Source organism: Quercus robur, chromosome 3 (genome assembly GCF_932294415.1).
Source record: "Quercus robur chromosome 3, dhQueRobu3.1, whole genome shotgun sequence".
In the NCBI taxonomy this organism is placed as follows: domain Eukaryota; kingdom Viridiplantae; phylum Streptophyta; class Magnoliopsida; order Fagales; family Fagaceae; genus Quercus; species Quercus robur.
In genome coordinates this window covers 56548147-56570509 of record NC_065536.1, presented here as the reverse complement: position 1 = coordinate 56570509, position 22363 = coordinate 56548147, and the positions used below count along the sequence as shown (strand labels likewise).

General features: G+C 32.9%; 1 protein-coding gene across 1 annotated transcript in view; it reads left to right on the top strand.

Moving 5' to 3' along the window:
• Positions 1-3219: 3219 nt before the first annotated feature.
• The window catches only part of LOC126718492 (probable nucleoredoxin 1), a 29276-nt gene continuing 10132 nt past the window's right edge, over positions 3220-22363 (top strand). Inside the window, exon 1 of the mRNA XM_050420717.1 lies at positions 3220-3474. Coding sequence (XP_050276674.1) covers positions 3355-3474 — 120 coding nt within the window. The 5' untranslated portion in view covers positions 3220-3354. The remainder of the gene's footprint in view (positions 3475-22363) is intronic.

Below are 22363 nucleotides of genomic sequence, written 5' to 3'. Positions count from 1 at the left end.
CACTTAGACATTTTGCCTATTTAAGGGGGGTTGTCCCTTGAAGTTTTACTAAGGTTTTAGTTCAGATTTCTCTTCCCTTAGAACTCCTTCCCTTAGGAAGCCTTCTTAGAGAGAGAATTCACCATACTTTTACTACTACTACCTTGTTCACTACAAACCTTGTAATCCTACAAACCTTGTAACTAGAACTAGTTCAAACTTTGTAACTGTTAACTTGTACTGTTGAGATCTTGTATTCACTACTACTGTAAGTGTTTATCCTACTTTCAATAATAAGTATTTTCAGTTTTATGATCATTGTTCTATTTGTTGCTACCGCCACCTTGGACGGATTACCGCCATAACGGACGGTTCTAAATTGCTTTCATTTACTTTGAATTATTTTCATATATACTTGGCTGGTTCTACCGCCTTATAATTGTTCTTACTTTCAAGTTATTTTCAAGTTACATACATTACTTTCTTTACAATATTGCTGTGCTTCTGTCTCTTCCCATCAATTGTGTGTCCCTTTTCCCCTTTATATATATATATATATATATATATATATATATATATATATATATATATATATATTAGGGCCATCCAAGCAAACCAGCCACCCGACAAAACTGACCGCCAGTGGCTTGATCTGATCCTTTCGTCAGTTGGCTACTGGTCCAGTCTTTTAGAAACTGACTCCAACAAGTTGAGTGGCAGGTTTCCTCCACCGAAACACAAGCTACCCGACCCGATCGGAAAATGAACCCTTGAATCTACTGGATTCTACCCAGATCTAGCAACTTTTAGACCTTTCACCTCTCAAATTCAGCCATATTTATCCTTTCTCTGCTTAGATCCGCTGAGATCCGACGATGTTTGATTAGATTTTCTCAAATCTGGTGATATTTTGCATAGATTTGCTCAGATCCGACAATGTTTGGTGTGGATCCAGTGACATTTGGCTTAGATCCGACAAGGTTTAGCTTAGATCTACTCAAAATTTGACCGAACTTTTCTCTCCTTTGCTCAGATCCGGCGAAGATCTACCACCACCACCGCTCCATCGGTTCAACCGAATTGACCGATCATCTGCCAAAGCCTAATCCAACTTAACCCGCGGTGGTTGTCGGTCAGTTGCGGGTCATCACTTCTTCCACCCGATTTGAGCAGGTCGAGTAGTAAGTTGATCTCAAACCTAATCCGACTGACCCGTGGACAGCCCTAATACACACACACACACACACACACACTAATGTATGCCCTTAGGACATGCATTAATAAACTATTTTTAAAAATATTTTATTATAAAATAAAAAAGTGACTAACTTTTTTAACAATTTTTTCAGTTATATATATATATATATATATATATATATATATATATATATATATATATAGGAATCTAAAACATTTTGAAACAATATACCAAAATAGGCTATTATAAAATATTCTGTTCTACTAAATGAACCAAAACAGGTTCCTAAACGGAATTAATAACATTGGTTGACTTCAATTAATTTTGAAGTTATATAATTTTGAAATTACCATTTAACTGAAATGTAAACACGAAAATTTTAAATGTAAATTAAACTAATAAAAAAATATTTTATATATAAAAATATTTTTCTTTTGTTAAGTTAGGAGATTGCGCCTGAAGAACAAGTATTGCCTCCCCTGGGTGACTGGTGATTTTTTACTCTTTTCTTTTGTCCGCTAGAGTTTAGTTTTATTAGCTTTTCTGTCCTCTTTTTTATTTATTTCAAGTTTCAAATTTTTCATTTTGCTTCCCCTAGGTGTGAGCTCACGTGATTAGCTTCCGGAAATGACAAAAAGTAAAGTTAAAAAAAAAAAAAAAAAGTACAAGTGAATATCAGACTTATTAACTTTATTTCTTCTTAATAATTTTTTTTTCCCCATTATCTAGGTATAATGGACCAAGGGTACATGTTAATGTTTATTTATTCTTTAAAAAAAAGTATTATTATTATTAATTTATTATTACTATTATGTGGGTTTGAAATCCATATATTAAATCATTATTTTATATATAATAGTAACACTCCTTCAAATTGATAATTTTATGGTGTGTGTATATATATATATAATCTGTTCAAACAAACTGGCCACCCGACGAAACTGATGGAACCAACCGCCGGTGGCCTGATTCGATCCCTTTGTCAGTCGGCTATGGGTCTAGTCTCTTAGAAACCGACTTTGATGGGTTGAGTGGCCGATGTCCTCCACCAAAACCCGAGTAACCCGACACGATTGGAAAACGAACCCTTGAATCTATCAGATTCTACTCAGATCTAGCGATTTTAAGACCCTTCACCACTCAAATCCGACCATGTTTGGCCTTTCTTCACTTAGATATGCTCAAATCCGACAATGTTTGATTAGATTTGCTCAAATCTTACGATGTTTGGTGTAGATCTGCTCAGATTCAGCAATGTTGGGTGTGAATCCGGCAACATTTGGCTTAGATCCGGCAAGGTTTAGCTTAGATCCACTCAAAATTCGGTCGAATCTTTCTCTCCTTTGCTCAGATCCAACGAAGATCTACCACCACCACCGCTCCATTGATTCAATCAAATCGACTGATCATCTGCCAAAGCCCAATTCGACTCAACCCACGGTGGTTGTTGGTCGGTTGCGGGTCGTCACTTCTTCCACCCGATCTAAGCGAGTCAAATAGCAAGTTGATCTCAAACTCGATCCACCCGACCCGTAGACAACCCTAATACACAAAATTTTTAGAACAACCCACGGTGGTTATTCGAAAAATTTTATTAGAAAATAAAAAAGTGACTAACTTTTTTTATAATTTTTTCAATTATATATATGAATCTGAAACATTTTAAAACGGTATACCAAAATAGGTTGATATAAAATATTTTGTTCCATTGAATAAACCAAAACGAGTTCCTATGGAATTAATAACTTTGGTTCACTTTGGTTAATTTTGAAGTTATATAATTTTGAAATTCTCATTTAAAACTAAGAAGAAAACATGAATTTTATCTTATTATCGCGCACGCTTCGTACACACGGATAAGTGAAATAAAATTTGTGATCCTCGTCGAACCGTACAATAACATCACCGTTCCCACGTTGTTCTTACGCACTTCTTTGCTTGCCGACTAAGAAAGTTCCAGAAGTCTTTGCCTTATCTTTTTCTATTTTTTTCATAAACAAAATTTTTTTTTTGCTTCTGGAACTTACCTGAGGCCCTATAAATACGAATATTCTTACATATTCTCTCGCAAAGAGTCGAAATAAGCAAGCTTAGGACAATACCATAGCTCATAGCTCTCTGCATTTTTCACTTTACTTTCACACACTTTCCACTAGAACTGTTCAGTGAGATAAAAAATGGCAGATGGTGGTGAAGAAAACGTTACCGAGACTGTGATCAACGACGAAGCTCACGACTTTAGCTCGCTACTCTCTTCTTCTGAGAGAGACTTTCTTGTCCGCAACACTGGCGATCAGGTACTATTTTATTCTGTCAATTTTTTTTTCATTTAGTGATTATTGATGGGTGTCCTTTTTAAAAAAAAAATATATATATATTATTTTTACATCTCTTTGTTTGGCTAAGCAAACTGTTTGATGGGCATGTGATGTATTCATCCAACAAAGAAAATTGGTTGATGGGACTTTTCTTGTGATTTTCTCGGGAAAATATGATCTGTGAGAGAGGGAGGGAGAAAGAAGAGTTTATGATGACTTTAATCGCTGGTTTCATTTTCCTATGTAATAAGTAAATATAGCTTATAATCAGTTCATGATTTTGATGCAATTCCTTGGTACTTGTCATTTATAATTTAACGAGCACTGATTTCATACTCTTTTTCTTTTTTATTTCAAAAAAAATATTGGAATAGTATTGGAGAAATTTGGATATTTTTTTTATTTACTTAGTTCATATATGCCCTGCAGAGCTTTAAATTTTTTTTACAAAAAATTTTATGAGCAAGAACTTAACCATGGCTGATCCATGAAATTCTTTTGTGAAGATCTTGGGCTGCATAGTAGACCCCTGTATTTTATAATACTTACTAAGGCTTTTTTTTTTTTAATTGCAAGTAATTTGAATATTTTGGATAAACTAAGGCTGCTCAATAAAATTAAGATTGTATTTAGGTGAAAATCTTTCCATTAGTAAAGCTATTCAGAAAAAATTGTGGCGTTTTTATTTATTTGGTATATGTCAGTACATCCGCATCACATTTTTCAGTTTAGAAGTTACTGTATGTCTCTGGTCCAATTGATAAATAACTTTATAAAACAATGATGTCTGAAAAAACCTATAATAAGTTCGATAAGTTTCTATGGAAAGCAAATTTAACAAATGATGAAGCTTTTTAATTGCCAATGGGTAAACTGGTGAGGGGGTTGGGGGAGTTTAAGAAGAAGAGTTGTCAGCTTATTTATCAAAACTTATGGTGAACTCAGTGGAGTGTAAGTGGCTGGATGTATGGTGTTAGAATGATTAGTTTGTTAAAATTAATTAAAATATCATTTAAACTTGCCTTTTTGATTGTATGATGTGTTCCATGGACCGTAGTCAAGTATTGTACTAGTATGAATATTGGGGAACGAGTTAAGAGGGAATCGTTTCTTGAATTGTGAATTTGCACGTTAAAATTGAGACCCTGAAGGGGAAGAAGTTGGCATTGTATTTTTCAGCATCATGGTGTGGCCCCTGTCGCCGATTCACCCCAACGTTAATTGAGGTGTACAATGAACTCTCTTCAAAAGGTGATTTTGAGGTCATTTTTGTCTCGGGTGATGAAGATGAGGAGTCCTTCAAAGGTTACTTCTCCAAGATGCCATGGCTTGCGATCCCATTTTCAGATTCAGAGACACGTGATCGCTTGGATGAATTGTTTAAGGTTAGAGGCATACCCCACTGTGTAATCCTTGATGAAGAGGGGAAAGTTGTGAGTGACAATGGAGTTGGGATCATTCGGGAGTATGGAATTGAAGCGTACCCTTTCACACAACAAAAGATCAAAGATTTGAAAGATCAAGAGGAAGCAGCCAGGAAGAATCAGTCCTTGAGATCTATCTTGGTATCCCACTCACGTGACTTTGTCATTTCATCTGATGGAAAGAAGGTAAAATTTCATGATGTTGCTTGTTATTTTGTTCATTAACATGAAATATAGTATTCCTCTCCCCTAATCTGTATTTATTCTTGATGTACAAGGTGCCTGTCTCTGAACTTGAAGGAAAGACAGTAGGTCTGTATTTCTCATTATTCGCGTACAAGGCTTGTGATGTTTTTACTCCAAAACTTGATGAGGTTTATGAAAAATTGAAAGCAAAGGGAGAGAACTTTGAGATTGTGTTGATACCACTTGAAGAGGATGAGGAATCATTCAATCAAGGCTTCAAAAGCTTGCATTGGTTTGCACTACCTGTCAAGGACAAGAGCTGTCAAAAGCTGGCTCAGTACTTTGAGCTCGCAGCCCTCCCCACTTTGGTTATTATAGGGCCAGATGGGAAGACTCTTCAATCCAATGTTGCTGAAGCAATTGACGAACATGGGGTTCTGGCATACCCGTTCACGCCAGAAAGGTTCACAGAGCTTGCTGAGGTGGAGAAGGCAAAACAGGAAGCTCAAACCCTGGAGTCAATTTTGGTTTCAGGAGATCAAGATTTTGTCATTGGAAAAGATGGAGTCAAGGTAACCTAAGATTTATTCAATGCTGCAAACTTTATAGTATCTTATGGATTATGTCAGATAATTTGGTCCAAACTGTTGTGATGACGAATGAATTCGTTCCTCCCACTAACAGTGGAAATACTTGTATTTAGTTCTTGGTTTATATGCGATATTCTATGTGGTATGTAGAGAAGTTTGCATCCTGTTAAAATGAATTTGATCACTTGTTTTCCTTTCCAGATTCCAGTAAAAGATTTAGTGGGAAAGAACATCCTACTTTACTTCTCAGCACATTGGTGCCCTCCATGTCGCGCCTTTCTACCAAAACTAATGGATGCATACCACAAGATCAAGGCAAAGGATGATGCCTTTGAAGTGATTTTCATCTCTAGTGACAGGGACCAAGCCTCTTTTGATGAATTCTTTTCAGGAATGCCATGGCTAGCGCTTCCCTTTGGTGATCCTAGGAAGGGATCCTTGAGTCGCACTTTCAAGGTCCGTGGCATTCCCCTGCTTGTAGCCATTGGACCAAGTGGCAAGACTGTCACAAAAGAAGCTCGAGATATTATAATGATTCATGGGGCTGATGCTTATCCTTTTACTGATGAGCGGTTGAAGGAGATTGAGGCAGAAATTGAGGAGTTGGCAAAGGGGTGGCCTGAGAAGTTGAAACACAAACTCCATGAGGAGCATGAGCTTGTGCTTGCTCGTCGTAGGGTTTATAATTGTGATGGGTGTGATGAGGAGGGACTTGTCTGGTCATATTACTGTGATAAGTGTGACTTTGATCTTCATCCAAAGTGTGCCTTGAATGAAGACAAAGGAGCCAATGATGATTCCAAGGGGGAAGAAAATCCCCACGAAGGATGGAACTGCGATGGAGAAACCTGCGTCAAAGTTTAATAATACCGTATCTTAAATTTGAAATCATTTGATCTTTATTGTCCTTTCCTTTTCTTGTGTCATTTGTTTGTGAATTGTGATGCAAGTCTTAAGTCTTTAGTTTTTTTTTTTTTTTTTTGATTCGATTAAGTCTTTAGTTTTTAAGTGTGCTGTTGTGGTTATAATGGCCTCTCATGTTGAATATGGTGCCAGCCTAAAAGTTATTATGCATACTGAAGCAAGTGCTAATTGTTTAAGTTATTAGACTATTCGCAAATCCACGTGTTGCTTGGAAATAAATGAATATATAATTATTTTGTAATGTGATATAATGTATCATTTATTTTCTAAAATTTCTTAAAGATTTTTTTCTTCTCCTTAAAAATTGAACTATTTCTTAAACTATACAAAAAAAAACCTTTAAAGAATGAGAGATTATTACCCGAAGCAAATACGTGTTGGCCCAATTTCTAAAATGGGATGCTCAATTTATTCGTAATCTTCATCTCAATTGAACATAGATCATAATTTTCTCAAACACCTGAAAAATGTATTGATTTGTAAACACAAATTGACTAATGGAATTGTAATGATTCATTTATAATTATTTTCAGCCTCCTTGAAGCTTCCAATATGCATAATACATCCTCTATGGAAAAATGCACTTACTATTATATCCTTATTAATCTGTCAATATGATTATCTTCTCAAAAATTTAAAATATACACCCAAAGAAGTCATACCTCGAAAATGTACTTTTCTGAACCTTCAATCCAAGTGACACAAATGCATCAACAATTATTTAAGATTTAATCCTATAATTAGCATGCATTCATATATATGAAAGCTATGAATCAGTGCTTTACTGAAATAGCAAACTATCAATATCATATCCAGTATTGTTTATTTGTAAGAAAGACAAAAAATTTAATAAATAAATAAATAAACAGTAAAATTGGAATATGGGATGGGAGAGTAAGAATTTCTATTAGACTCAGAATGTGCAATAGTGTAAGTGTCCAATCGTATTATACTCAAAAGTAAAAATTGCCTACTCACTATCCATTTATATGAGGAGGAAGAGCCCATTGTCAGAAGAGTGGAAAGTACTGAAGAAGTAGACATCTATCTCAATTTGATAGGAAAACACAAACTTGAGATTCACCTTTCAATCAAAAATATGAATATAAACGAAATATATAAATATATGTATACTGGAGTTCATCTAACCACTAGTTGACATGGTCATACTATCTATTTCCCTATATATATTTTTTTCCTGGAACCTAAGCCACTGAGTTGGCTTGGATCATTCCCATGTTATACTTTTCAAACTTTCTTTTTGATAGTAATAGAATTTCTACCTTTTCAATCAAATAAATAATAATAATAATAAATCGAAACTGAATTTAACTCCCAACCATTAAAACAAATTAAAATAGAGACTCACTTAAATAGCAAGTTCCATACAATTACACACCATATGAATTTATTTCTATTTTTTTCAAAGAGAATCCACATTGGTTTTTCCATTGACATTATTTAGAAACACCCTACCCTGTGGTCAAGTTTGAGACTTCCCCTAAAGTATTTCAAATTATTACCATTCTTCTACATCTTAGCAAATAATTTTTTGTATCAAATTATAAGTTAGTGTTTTTTTAAGTAAATAATTTTATTAGAAAAGGAAAAGAGAGGAAAAATTAAAAGATGTATACACTCCCATTTCAAAGAATACAAATCAAAGGGAAATAAAGTTTTTTTTTTTTTTTTTTTTTGATAATTCAAAGGGAAATAGAGTTGGCTCACTACACCTTGGCTACTCTATGGTGATGAAAACATCGTAAAATTACATACCTGGAGCTTGAGCTCTGACATTAAAAAACTTGAGCATTTTGGCACAACTTCTACTTCTAAAAACTTAAATACTATTGGTGGTAGACTAAAAAAAAAATTTCACTTACAAAGATTTACAAACAATGTGAACTTTACATTAGAATCTCTATTTTCCCCAAAAGAATATACATCTTTTCTAAGCACAACTCATTTTGGCATAAAAGTAAACCACAATCAAGTGAACAAATCAGAAGTTCTCAAAGCTTTAAATCAAGGCAGTTAAAAACTAAAAACAGAGTTTTGAAAATATCGTGTCCCAAATCATTTCATTAAGCAAAACATTGAAGCCAATCACACAAACACAGAAACCTAATCACAGAATACAAAACCGACAGAACAATATGAAACCATAGCATTAATTTTAGCGAAGCTTAAATACATAGCATGTACACATATACACACAAATAGAACATAAATATATATACAGATCAAACGGACTCAAAAGCAAAATCAACTCAACAGATCAAATGAGTAGTGAAGACCAAACATTTCATCGAAAAAAATCCAACAAAAAAAAAATGATCAAATCAGAATCAAGCAGATCAGTAACCGAACAAAATTTACAAAACCCTAGTTAAATTTCTAGTCCATTGAAAATCCATAGAGATTTTACTCAAATCAACAAATAGTTTTACAAATCCGAACACACACACACACAAATCGAAGTACTCAGCATTAATTGATTGCTAATTAATCGAATTGAACCCTAGGTTTTAATGTGAAATCGTATAGATTAACTGAAAATATGCTAAAATCAACGAAGAGCGAGCGAAGCAAGAGCGAATGAGTGAATGGGGATGGCTTGTAAGGGAGAGGTTTGACGAATAAAGAGAGAAAGGGGAAACGACAGGACCCAAGACAAAGCGAAGAGAGAGAGAGCTCAAAGGTTAGGGTTTTGGGTTTTAAGAATGCGTATAGGTTAGAGAGAGTCAGTCGCATAAAAGACTGGGGAAAAATCGAAATTTAAAAAATAGAAAAAATAAATAAATTTAATACTGACGTGTAAAACTATGGGAGATTCAAAAGCTTCAGTTTTATATATATAAGGGTTTTGGGTTTTAAGAATGCCTATAGGTTAGAGAGAGTCAGTCGCATAAAAGACTAGGGAAAAAAATCGAAATTTAAAAAATAGAAAAAATAAATAAATTTAATATTGATGTGTAAAACTGTGGGAGATTCAAAAGCTTCGGTTATATATATATATATATATATAGATAAATAATGCACATATATATATATATATATAATACACATAATTAATATCAGAGATTCATGAGAGAAAGAGAGAGATACTAATAGTAAGTGTGTAATTTTTTTTTTTTTTTTTTTTGAGAGAAAGTGTGTAAAAATATTTTAAATGTAAGTTAAACTAATAAAAAAATATTTTATATATAATTTTTTTTTTATTAAGTTAGGAGGTTGCTCCTGAAGAACTGTAACGCCGCCCCCGAGTGACGGTGTTTTGCTCTATTCTTTTGTCCACTAGAGTTTAGCTTTATTAGCTTTTCTGTCTTTTTTATTTATTTCAAGTTTCTTTTTTTTTTTTTTTTGGTAAACTATTTATTTCAAGTTTCAATATTTCATTTTGCTTCCACCTCCACAGCCTGGTTGCCAGCAACAACCAAAAAAAAAAAAAACCACAATCTACCATACTTTGTTGAATAACACAACGTTTCTAGACTTTGTTGTAGGTATGAACTTTTTTTTTTAGTCGATGAACTATTTTATTCGATTGCATGTGAGTGTAGTTGGTTAGTAGACTATTTTATTCTATTTTGTTCTCTATCTCCAAGTTTCTAGACTTTGGCTAGGATTTCGGAAAAAATTGCTTGTAGGACTAGGAGTTGATTACTATATTATTACTATAATTTTTGAGAGGATCACAAAGATCATCCGCTTTACTCTTTCTTGTCGCGATTGTAGATATAGATGTGTGATTGTAGTTGGTTTATGCTAAAGGCACTTATGTATTATTTTTTACCTTGTAACAACACTTATTTTTTCTTGAGCACCTCCGATATATCTTACTGTTAATTATGATTATCCATCTGATAGTGAGTAAAGACTAAATAAGAAATGTTTAATTGAAGGAGGGTTGAATTATGTGGCAGCATAAATTGTGAAATTTGTTTAATTTATTTTCTCACATGAATCACTGATATTATATTAGACTTTGCTTTTATCATTCTCTATTACTAATATTTTGTTCTATTGCATCTATATTTAAACCTTGATGGAGTTTGATTTGCAACTAATCCTATAATCTTGACCGTGGTTACTTATTTGTTTGAGTAATAGAAGTTGAAAAAGAAAAAAGAAAAAAAGTTTGATTACTTAAAGGAGTTGTCCACCACAATTTTTTTTTTTTTTTTTGTCTTCTACCCACTATGCTACTTTGAGCCTCTTTTACAATTTACTCATATAGAATAATAGAAACAAAAGAAGAACTTCTTAACTTGTTAGTGGTTGGCAAAATAAATATTATATATTTTTTGGAATAAACCCCACCTCAGCTTTATAGTTATGCATCACAATAGTAAGGATGTTTAATTTTCTTTCTTATTCAAGAATAAACCATCACGTATTCATCAATCCTTTAGTGAGGGTTGTATCATCATGTCCTTTTATGACAATAGTTGTGTTAGCCACACCATTTAAAGATGAGCATGAAAAGTAAGGATTTATGACTCATCACTCACTCCATTTAATTTTTTGCAACATTGCATTGTTGTTTGCTAGTTGTAATAAGAATCTCAGAAGGCAGATTTTACTTCAATCATAGCTCTGAAAGGGTGATTATTCTTATTCTTTTGATTCTTATCAAGTTGATTATTCTTTCCCCCATTTTGTAGCTACTATTGGTAATATGTTTGCATATTTTTTTTATTTGTGTTCATTATTTATATGGGTTCTTCTAGTTACTAAATAGCAGATGAAACAAGAAGAGTTATATGATGCCCCGAACAATTCAGGACTATTAGAGCAAGAGTTACCATTTGAAGATTTTGGTGATTGTGAGTTAAAATCTTAGCCATATATCCATATATCTGAATGAAGTTTGACTCCCTTGATGGAGTTGAAACTTTTTACAAAGAATTTGCCAAAAAAGAAGGTTTTGGAATCCGTATACATACAGGTAAAAAAGCACCCAAAAGTGATAATGTAACAAGCGTATTTATGTATGTTGTAGTGAAGGGTAACGCAAAACAAAAAATACATTTGATAGTGGAGAGAGCAGAAATGATGAAAAAAAGGACCATAGAAGTTGCTTAAGTCTTAGAACTGGATGCAAAGCAATGCTTAGGGTCATGAAGAATAAGAAGTTGCAGAAATGGGTTGTGAAGGGATTTGAAAACAACCACAATCATGGTATAATTAGTCCAAAAAGCATGTCATACCTCCAATGCGACAAAAAAATGTCTACTGCTACTGAGAGTCTTATTGAAAAATTTGGAGAAGGTCTTCCAACAAAAAAAGTTGCCATGATGTTCAATGTAGGCGACTAGACATTTACAAGTAGAGATTGTTGGAATCACTTGAGAGATGTTAGGGGAAAAAATCTAGATGCTAGGGATGCCTCAACTATCCTTAATTATTGCCAAAAAACAACAAGCTCAAAACTCCAATTTCTTTTATGCAATTCAATGTGATGATGTTGGCCATATGGTTAATTTTTTTTTGGGTGGATGCATGATCAAGAATGGCTTATCAATACTTTGGGGATGTAGTGACATTTGACACAACTTACAAAACAAACAAGTATGATATGCCATTTGGAGGAGAGAGAGAGAGAGAAAAGTAGAATTTTTTTTTTTTTTTTTGGTTTAGAGATAGGTATAGAATGTACTAAATATGGGATAATAAATGAGATCAATTAGAATATTCGCATTAATGTGGGTCTTTTTTTGACCGTTGGATCTACTTAAATCCAATGGTTTAAAAAAGATGTAACTTGAACTCATCTCATATATATATATATATATATATATATATACCATAAAGGGGAAAAGGGACGCACAGCTGATGAGAAGAGACAGAAGCACAGCAATATTGTAAAGAAAGTAATGTACATAACTTGAAAATAACTTGAAAGTAAGAACAATTATAAGACGGTAGAACCAGCCAAGTATATATGAAAATAATTCAAAGTAAATGAAAGCAATTTAGAACCGTTCGTTATGGCGGTAATCCGTCCAAGGTGGCGGTAGCAACAAATAGAATAATGATCATAAAAATGAAAATACTTGTTATTGAAAGTAGGATAAACACTTACAGTAGTAGTGAATACAAGATCTCAACAGTACAAGTTAACAGTTACAAAGCTTGAACTAGTTCTAGTTACAAGGTTTGTAGGATTACAAAGTTTGTAGTGAATAAGGTAGTAGTAGTAGAAGTATGGTGAATTCTCTCTCTAAGAAGGCTTCCTAAGGGAAGGAGTTCTAAGGGAAGAGAAATCTGAACTAAAACCTTAGTAAAACTTGTTTCAAACATAAGGGACAACCTCCCTTAAATAGGCCAAATTCGGAGTGAACAGTGTCATGAATAGTAACGGATGAATAGTGACAGTGAATAGTGACAGATGAATAGTGACAGGTGAATAGTGACAAGTGAATAGTGACTGAATAGTAATTTTTTTTTTTTTACTCCAAATCTTGGGGAATCATCCGTAGAGTTGGAATATCTGAAAATTTGAGAACCTAGGCCATCTAATGAGTGTCTTTAGATTCTAGGCCATCTCATCCTTTAGGCCATATTATTGGTGCCCAAAAGAACCAATCACAAGAGAAAGAAACAAACTTTATCATCTTGTGCCCATTGAGAGTAATTATTAGGAATCTTTAGAAGCATCATATTGGTGGGAAACAGGCTTCTAGCAGTAGTAAATATTGAAGCATTTGGCCATTGTGCAAGCCAGACAAATAGAAGAATCAAAATCTTCCGCAGAATCCGGAGTATCATGAAACAGTTCCGAATTTTCAGCAACATATACGTCAAGGACATTGAAATATTTTGGCTTTTGTGCAAGCCAGGCAAATAAAGTAGCATCAGTCTTGTAACAATAGTAACCTCAGGAATAAACTCATCAATTAGTAGAGGGAGCATCGGATGGATAACCATCAAAAGGATCAAAAGGACCTTGTGGAGAATCACATTCATGCTCATGGTAAACAGCATACTAGTTACAGAATCCACAATATAAAATTGGCTCAAATGTTGGAGTTTTCTCCGGGATGAGAAGACTTCTTGGATTACAATGATCAGCAATCCGCAAATAAGCAATGGCATCAGAATATGGTCTGGGACCAAAGACAGAAATCCTATCTGTGCTTCCCATGAAATGATATTTTTTCCATAAATTCTGAGCAACATTAATAATTTGGTTATTAAAACAATTTCTCCAACATTCTGCAAGAGTAAAAGGATCATTAAAGGAAAAATGAGAATTTCCTTCAAACCATGGCCCTTGGTGAGTGTGACCATTTATGAGAATGAGATGCTTTGAGGGCTGGACATTCATCCAGTTGTCTATTTCCCATTTTGGCAACGTACCCCAGCATATGATGGAAACAAAAGGACTGTTAAATCCTTTAATAACATCCTGAATAATTTGTGGGAGTTGGCTGGCTTGATAATGGCTTGTTAATTTTATAAACCTGATAAAGCCATATTCAAACATTTGGGAAAGCCAGTGAGGGTCCCTGTCATCATCATCATCTAAATCATTACCAACAATTGAACCATCATCATAATTTATCAAAAGGCCAGGAAATGGGTGTTTCTTTTCATACACTCTGAGGGTACTCCCAAAGTGTTCTTCCCAGTCAAGCTAAATAAAGACATTATCACCTTCGTCTAATTCATCAGGATCAGGAATAGTGGCTGTAACAAGTTTCTTGAAATACCTGAACCATAGGTCAACAGACCGGAACATAGCCTTGCTGTTCAGAATACGAGATTGTATATCTGTTGGCAAGTTGGCAACAACACTTCTTAACATAGATTGGGTCTTAAGGCTCAATCTTGCATAATCAGTGCCCATTATAGTCATTTTATCCTTTGAATGGATATCCTCTTTGCCAAAGAGTTGACTGACGTAAGAATCATTTGTAATATTTGGATGGTCAACAAGATGGCTTCTAAAAGCCTCATTTTCTGAAATAAGAATATTTTCTGGAACGAGGTTTGAAACAAGGTCATTTTCCGAAGCAAGGATTTTTTCTGAAATAAGATTAGCATAGTGGCTTATATAAGCTTCATTCTGAGCAGTAAGATTAACAAGGTGGATTTCAAGAGCTTGGAGGGTTTTTTTAAACAGTGAACAATGGTTTCTAGTAAAAGCAGCATAGAGATTATCAAGAATATATTTTATGGAATCTGGTAATTCACTATAGACTCCATTATGAAATTGTAAGGATCTGGATAAGACTTCCTGTAAAGCAATTATCATATCACCACTGGAATATGTCATTTTAGCTGGGACATATCTCTGAAGGGATGTTGATCCGCTGGGTTTTACCCCAAAAGATGTGCCTTCATGCATTGCAAAAGGTCCCGCTGGGAGTCTTTTGTTTTGAGAATAGTCCTGTGTAGGAGCTTTTTCCTTGTTTTTCTTTTCCATAATTATCCACTAACTAGTGGTATAAATATGAATATTATTATTATCCCACTTTTAGTGGTATTTATCCACGCATCAGTGTCCGATTCCTGCAAAGAATCATTGATAATGTCAGGATGATTGATAGTATTTAACATTTTGTCACTATGAAAATTACCTTTAAAATCATCAGTGAAATATTGGCAAGAACTCAACACTAGTTCTTGAATAAGTTCATTCAAGGGAGAATTTTTCTTATAAGACAGATTATCAACGTCAATTTCGAATTTTTAAGCAAATTTGAACTTTACTTTCTGTCCAAAAGGATCAGTAGTAATTCCATAATGTTCAACAAGAAAAAGATATAAAGCAGTTATAAATGGCAGACCAAAAATCACTTTATCAGTCATATTTTTAACAAGAACAGAAGGAATCTTAAAATAGACATTATCATGGCACACATGAGCATTATTCAATTCATACTTAATTTTCATTTGAGAACCATTAGCAGAAACCAATCGTTCAGTAGATTTTTCAAAATATTTTGAAGGAATCAGTCCTTCTTGGATACAGTTCATATCCGCACCAGAATCAATCATAGCAATAACAGTGAAATGATAATCAGGAAAAACAATAATTTTAACTTTTGTAAACCATTTGGGAGGAAGAATTTTATTAACAAAAGCAAGTTGAGGATTAGTGAAAGTATCAGGAATACCTTTATCAGAAAGAAGAGCTTGTTGACTGGATTCACCTCCATCTTGGTACTCATCATGTTTACTATCAAATTTATCAGAATGTTGTTTATCAAGGTTTTTATCAACTTTTAACATTATCAGCTCTTGTTTAAGATTATTGTTATCATTTTTAATATATTTAAAATCATGTTTTAATTCGTTTATTTCTTGTTTAACAATATTAATTTCATGTTGCAAATCATTAACAGTTAATTCTTTGGATTTCTTTTTATTAAATCTTTCCAAAGTTTCTTCAAAGCTTATAGTTGATTTTAGTTTTTTATCAGTTTCATCTTTTACCAAATTTTTCTTGAACTTATCTAAATATTCTTTTTGTAATTCAGGATTTTGAATTTGATTTATCAGTTGAATTATTAATTTTTCATTTTCTTCACTTTTAGTGAGGGTTTTAACGGATTTAATAACATTGCAACAAGAATCTCTACAACCAAGTTTAATATTAGGAGAATCAAAAGAATCATCAACGGATTGATAACAAGAATCAGAAGAAGAAAAATCATCTTCCAAAGAATCAGACAAGTTGTTTGATTCAAGGATTCTGAATAATTCTTCTTGCACATTATCATCAATATTTAACATGTTGAACTTGTTTTTTAACTTGCCTGGTTTTTCTTTACAGTCTTTACTAAAGTGTCCAGGTTTACCACAGTTAAAGCATTTACCTTTACCTGATCTTTGTTTAACATATTTTTTAGAAACATTTTTCTTCTTAGCATAAAAATCATTAGGTTTAACAAAGTTGGTTCTGTATCTTTTATGTTTTTTATGGCTATAATTTTTGTGACTTTTATCATGTTTTTTCCCCTTTTGCCTGGAAGGAGCAATAGAGGGTAAACCATATTGTTCACAGAAATTACCCATTTTATATTTAGCTTTTCTTTTATTTTTTAATTGGTGTTTTAACAATTTTTCATCATTACACATATTGATACCAAGTTTTTTAATAGTACTGAAAATATCACCATAGGTTAAATTATCATAATCAATAGAATCATTTTTACCCATTAACTCTTGTTTTACCTTATGGGCAAAGATAGGAGGTAGACTGTCAATAAACTTTTCTTTCCAATAAGGCTTATGACAATCTTTCCGGAGCATCACTCTGGAAGTAAAAACATCTTGATACCATCTGTAATCAGACATAGTAGGACAGCTCAAATTATTTAAATAGTCAGAAACAAGAGATGAAATATTGGATGGAGTACCAACAAAATGTTTGAGAATAGTATAGATCAACGTATTAACACCATCAGGAATACCATAAAGAGTGGCTCTGATACCATAAACAGTATTAACACTATCTTGGGGTTCCTCTTTCAAGTAACAACACTATGGTATCAGAGCCACTCTTTTCTAGCCGGTGATAGTTGATGACTTGCATAATTGAGTGTAATTTATCACTCCTCAACTTTAAACTTTAGTCTAATTTTATTTATTTTTTTTTTTTATTTTAGACTTCATTATTGTTATTTAAATTTTATTTCAGATTTGAAGAAAATGAAGATTTACTCAAATAAAGAGACATGAAGCAGCTGAAAAAGGTTTTGAGCTGAACACTTGGACTGAAAAAAGGGCAATACGAAGTGGCTAAAGGCAGAAAAGAAAGGCAGGAAGAAAAGAAACAAAAAGAAGGAGGCGTTGAAGTTGAATAGAGATTTTTGGGTTGAACTGAAAAAGTATTATGGGTTGAAGAAAAAAACGTTTTGGGCTGAATGTAATAATTTTGGGCTGAACCAGAAAAGAATAAAGCAGAAAAAAGAAGAAGAAAGAGTGGTTGAACTGAAGCAAAAACGTTTGGGCTGAAAAACTGAAAAACGTTTGGGCTTTTTGGGCTGTGTTAGGCTGCAAAAAGTAAAGGGTTGGACTTTAAAAACATAGGGCAAAAAGAAAAAGCAAGGAGGAACGCTGAAGCAAAAAGAGGACAGCCGCTGCAGCAAAAAGAGGAAAAAGGTGCTGAAGCAGAAAGAAAGAGAGGGCTGGAACAGAGAATTTTTCAGCATTTAATTTCTTTCCAATCTTCTCAGAAAAAATTATGGTAAACTCGTTTGTGTTGGATTTAATTTTTAGCATGAACTAAACTTTCTTTATTCTAGGAAAACGATGTAATCTAGTTTCGAACTATGCTTGCTTTTCTATGTTAATTTGAACAAATTCTCTTTATGTTTGTTTGATTTATTCTAAGCTTATTGCTTCTAATTAACTGGCCATTAATTAAATGATTTTAATCTTGTGATTTGCTGTCGAAAGAGGGGATTACAAGATAGATCTTGAATATTTCAGCATAGGTAAATATAGAGATCGAAAGACTTGTATGAACCTATGTAGTATTAAAATCATTGGTCTTAATGCTTTCTTGCTTTATTAAATTTCATACTCTTATGTAAAATAATGAACAAGAATGTTTCCAATTGACTATTGAAAGAGGCTGTTGGATGAGTTTGGAGATTGCTAACAAACAAAGAAAATTAAATTAAATTAGCTAGATAAGTAAAGCATAGTGAGAGATTAGGTGAAATCGATTTCCTAGAAGTTTCTTTCTCATTAAGTTGATTTTCAAGCAACATCTTTCTTTTCCTCTGCGTATCTTTTATTTAAATTGATTTTATTTTGAATTCCAATTACTAAAACCTTAGTGACTTCTCTAGATAAAATCAAGATTAGAATAATTTTGGTATTTGTCAAAAGTAAGTTACCAATCCCTGAGGACGATACTCTTCTCATCACTTTACTATAAAACTACGATATTGTGCACTTGCAGTTTTGCATCATACAATAGTGTTGTTGTGTCTTTGTTTCTTGTCCATGTCTACCTGAGACTTTAATATTCTGTTGTTGTGTTCCCTTCTTACTGTCGTTGGCGCCACCCTAGTTGTAAAGTGAATTCCTAGAACCGAACTATAAGGCCCGTTTAAGCCAAGAGGGCATGTAAGGCATGAGAAGTATAAGGTTGGTTAGGGTATGTGTTACAAAATGCAACGATTGTGAGAAAAACATGATAGAGTGTTGAACCTAGGATAGTATGGATAGGTTGTGGAGATCCAACTCCTCTATCAACTCCAGGACTAGTTGTCCTCCTGATATTGTAAATGAAGAAGATCACACTATTGATGATAATGAATTGATCACTGATTTTTGTAATTGGAATGTTCCTAAAGTTGATACTAAAACTGTTTATAAAACTAGTTTTGTTGAAAGTGCTTTTCATTCTGCTTACAAAGCCAGAACTGTTGAACAAATTTTCTTTATTTCAAAAGTTCATGAAAAATGTTGTTTGTTCACTAAAAGAAATGTTAGTGAATTCCTTGCTGCTAAAAAATTCAGTTATTTGCATATTGGTATGGTTCAAGTTGCTATTAAACCACTTACCCAAAAGGGTATTAATGCTTCTGTTCTCATGTGTTTAAGAGATGCTAGATTTAAGATTTTTAATGATAGCATTCTTGGTATGATTACTGCTTCTATGTATGATGGTCTTGTTTATTTTAATTGTTACCCTGATCTTACTCTTGCTTTGGATGATCCTAATATTATTAAAGCTTTGACATTGAATATTGCTTCATCTGGTTATCACATGGAAGAAGATAGTAAGCCTTTTGCTTTGATTTACCGCATTTATTATAAATTATTGGGTACTCAAATGAACCCATGCGCTAAAATCCCTAGAGAACCTTCTGGTAAAACCATGTTAATTCAATCTTCAACCCTTAATGCTAAAATTCAAGTTCCAAAAATGATCCAATGGCAAGATGTTAAGCTTCCTAAGGATTGGTTGTTGGAAGAAGAATCCCCTACTGCTAAACCTGTTTTTGATGAACTTGACCTTACTCATATTCAACAATATCTTGATGGTACTGTTAAAATAAGTTTTCAAAACAATCCACCTTTGAGAATCAACGAAGGAAGACATTCCTTTGCTGGATCTGATAGTATTTCAAAAAGAGATCAAAAGATCAATGATTTTTTGAAAAAGAATTTGGAAAAATCCTCTGATTTAAAGCTAAAAGGAGTAATTCACAAGTTAGCACTCCCTTCTATTCTGCTAAAGCTGAATCTTCCTCTCCTTATGGCAATGTTGCCGTTGATGATGAAGAAGACTCTGTTTCTGTTACTCCTTCAGACTTTGATTCTCCTCCGATTGAAAATCCTCCTGTTTACCAAAATCAATTAAGAGTTTTGACTGTTTTAAATGATGATTTTGAAATTGATTGGTTTGCTTTGTACAATGAGTTTATGCTTTCAAAAAACAGACCTAAAAGAAAATATTTCCAAAATAATTTTCCTCAATCTGAAAAAGACCGTGTTAAGAGAAAATGGTTGGAAAAGATGAATCAATTGAAAAAACATATTTTGTTTTTTGATTTTCTTGAAAACCATTTTGTTTCAAAAGATGGGGTTTCAAAACAACATTTAAATGTGATAAAAAAAAAATCAAATTTTGTTAAAATAGATAAAACCGTTGAACAAATTTTCTCTATTTTGATAACTACTAAGAAGGATGAAGTGACAAAAGAGGAAGTGAAAGCCTCTCCTTTCAAAATTGCTGATGACCAAACTCCCATTGTTATTCTTATTGAACAAAACAATTTTACTAATCAATCTTTGCATATTATTGGTCAACAGCTTGACCGTATTGAAGAAAAAATTGTTGAAAAACCTGTTTCTGAAAAATCTGTTTCTGTTAAAACTGAGAAACCTTTGATTGATTTACCCAGTCAAAGAGAAAAAGTTATGTTTAAAACTTCTTAGTCCAAGACTCTTGAAATTGTTGAAAAAATGCTTTCTGATTTAAAAGTTAAAACTGAAGGTACTTCTACAAGTACTCTAGTTACTCGAACTATTTCCAAAAACGAAATTGTTTCCATAGAAAATACAGATTCTAATACTGTTTCTTCTGTTTCTACAAAAAGAATCTTTGATGATGATTTACCAGAAATTAAAAGATTTGTTGGAAACTCCAAACCCATGTCTTTTACTAAAAACTAGTATTCAAAACCCACTCCTCCTAATATGCAGTTTGAAGAGAGATCTTTTCAAACACAGTTTTCTATCTCTGCTGATAAGCTTTACGAATGGAATATTGATGGTTTGTCTGAATAGGAAATCATTAATAAAATGAGTCATATGTCTATGGTTGGTATTGCTTATCAAAATAACCATGATCTTGATCAACATGAAATTGTTAATTTACTTGTTACTAGTTTTTCTGGTACTCTTCATGGATGGTGGGATTCATACATCACTGAAGAATCCAAAGAGTCTATTAAACATGCTGTTAAAAAGAATGATGAAGGTTTGCCTATTTTTGATGAAAGTATTGGTCGTGGTATTCCTGATGGTGTTAATACGTTGATCTATACTATTCTCAAACATTTTGTTAGTACTCCATCCAATATTTCATCTCGTGTTTCTAACTATTTAAATAATTTGAGTTCTCCTACTATGTCTGATTACAGATGGTATCAAGATGTTTTTACTTCCAGAGTGATGCTCTGGAAAGATTGTCATAACCCTTATTGGAAAGAAAAGTTTATTGGCGGTCTGCCTCCCATCTTTGCTCAAAAGGTAAAACAAGAGTTAACGGGTAAAAATGATTCTATTGATTATGATAATTTAACCTATGGTGATATTTTCAGTACTATTAAAAAACTTGGTATCAATATGTGTAATGATGAAAAACTATTAAAACACCAATTAAAAAATAAAAGAAAAGCTAAATATGAAAGGGGTAATTTCTGTGAACAATATGGTTTACCCCCTATTGCTCCTTCTAGGCAAAAAGGGAAAAAACATGATAAAAGTCACAAAAATTACAGCCATAAAAAACATAAAAGATACAGAACCAACTTTGTTAAACCTAATGGTTTTTATGCTAAAAAGAAATATGTTAAACAAAGATCAGGTAAAGGCAAATGTTTTAACTGTGGAAAACCTAGACACTTTAGTAAAGACTGTAAAGAAAAACCGGGTAAGTTAAAAAACAAGTTCAACATGTTAAATATTGATGATAATGTGCAAGAAGAATTATTCAGAATCCTTGAATCAAACAACTCGTCTGATTCTTTGGAAGATGATTTTTCTTCTTTTGATTCTTGTTATCAATCTGTTGATGATTCTTCTGATTCTCCTAATATTAAACTAGGTTGTAGAGATTGTTGTTGCAATGATATTAAATCTGTTAAAACCCTCACTAAAAGTGAAGAAAATGAAAAATTAATAATTCAACTAATAAATCAAATTCAAAATCCTGAATTACAAAAAGAATATTTGGATAAGTTCAAGAAAAATTTGGTAAAACATGAACTTGATAAAAAACTAAAATCAACTATAAGCTTTGAAGAAACTTTGGAAAGATTTAACTGTTAACGATTTACAACATGAAATTAATATTGTTAAACATGAGATAAGTGAATTAAAACATGATTTTAAAAATATTAAAAGTGACAACAATAATCTTACACAAGAACTAATAATGTTAAAAGTTGATAAAAACCTTAATAAACAACAATCTGATAAATCTGATAGTGAACATGATGAGCACAAAGATGGAGCTGAATCTAGTCAACAGGCTCTCCTTTC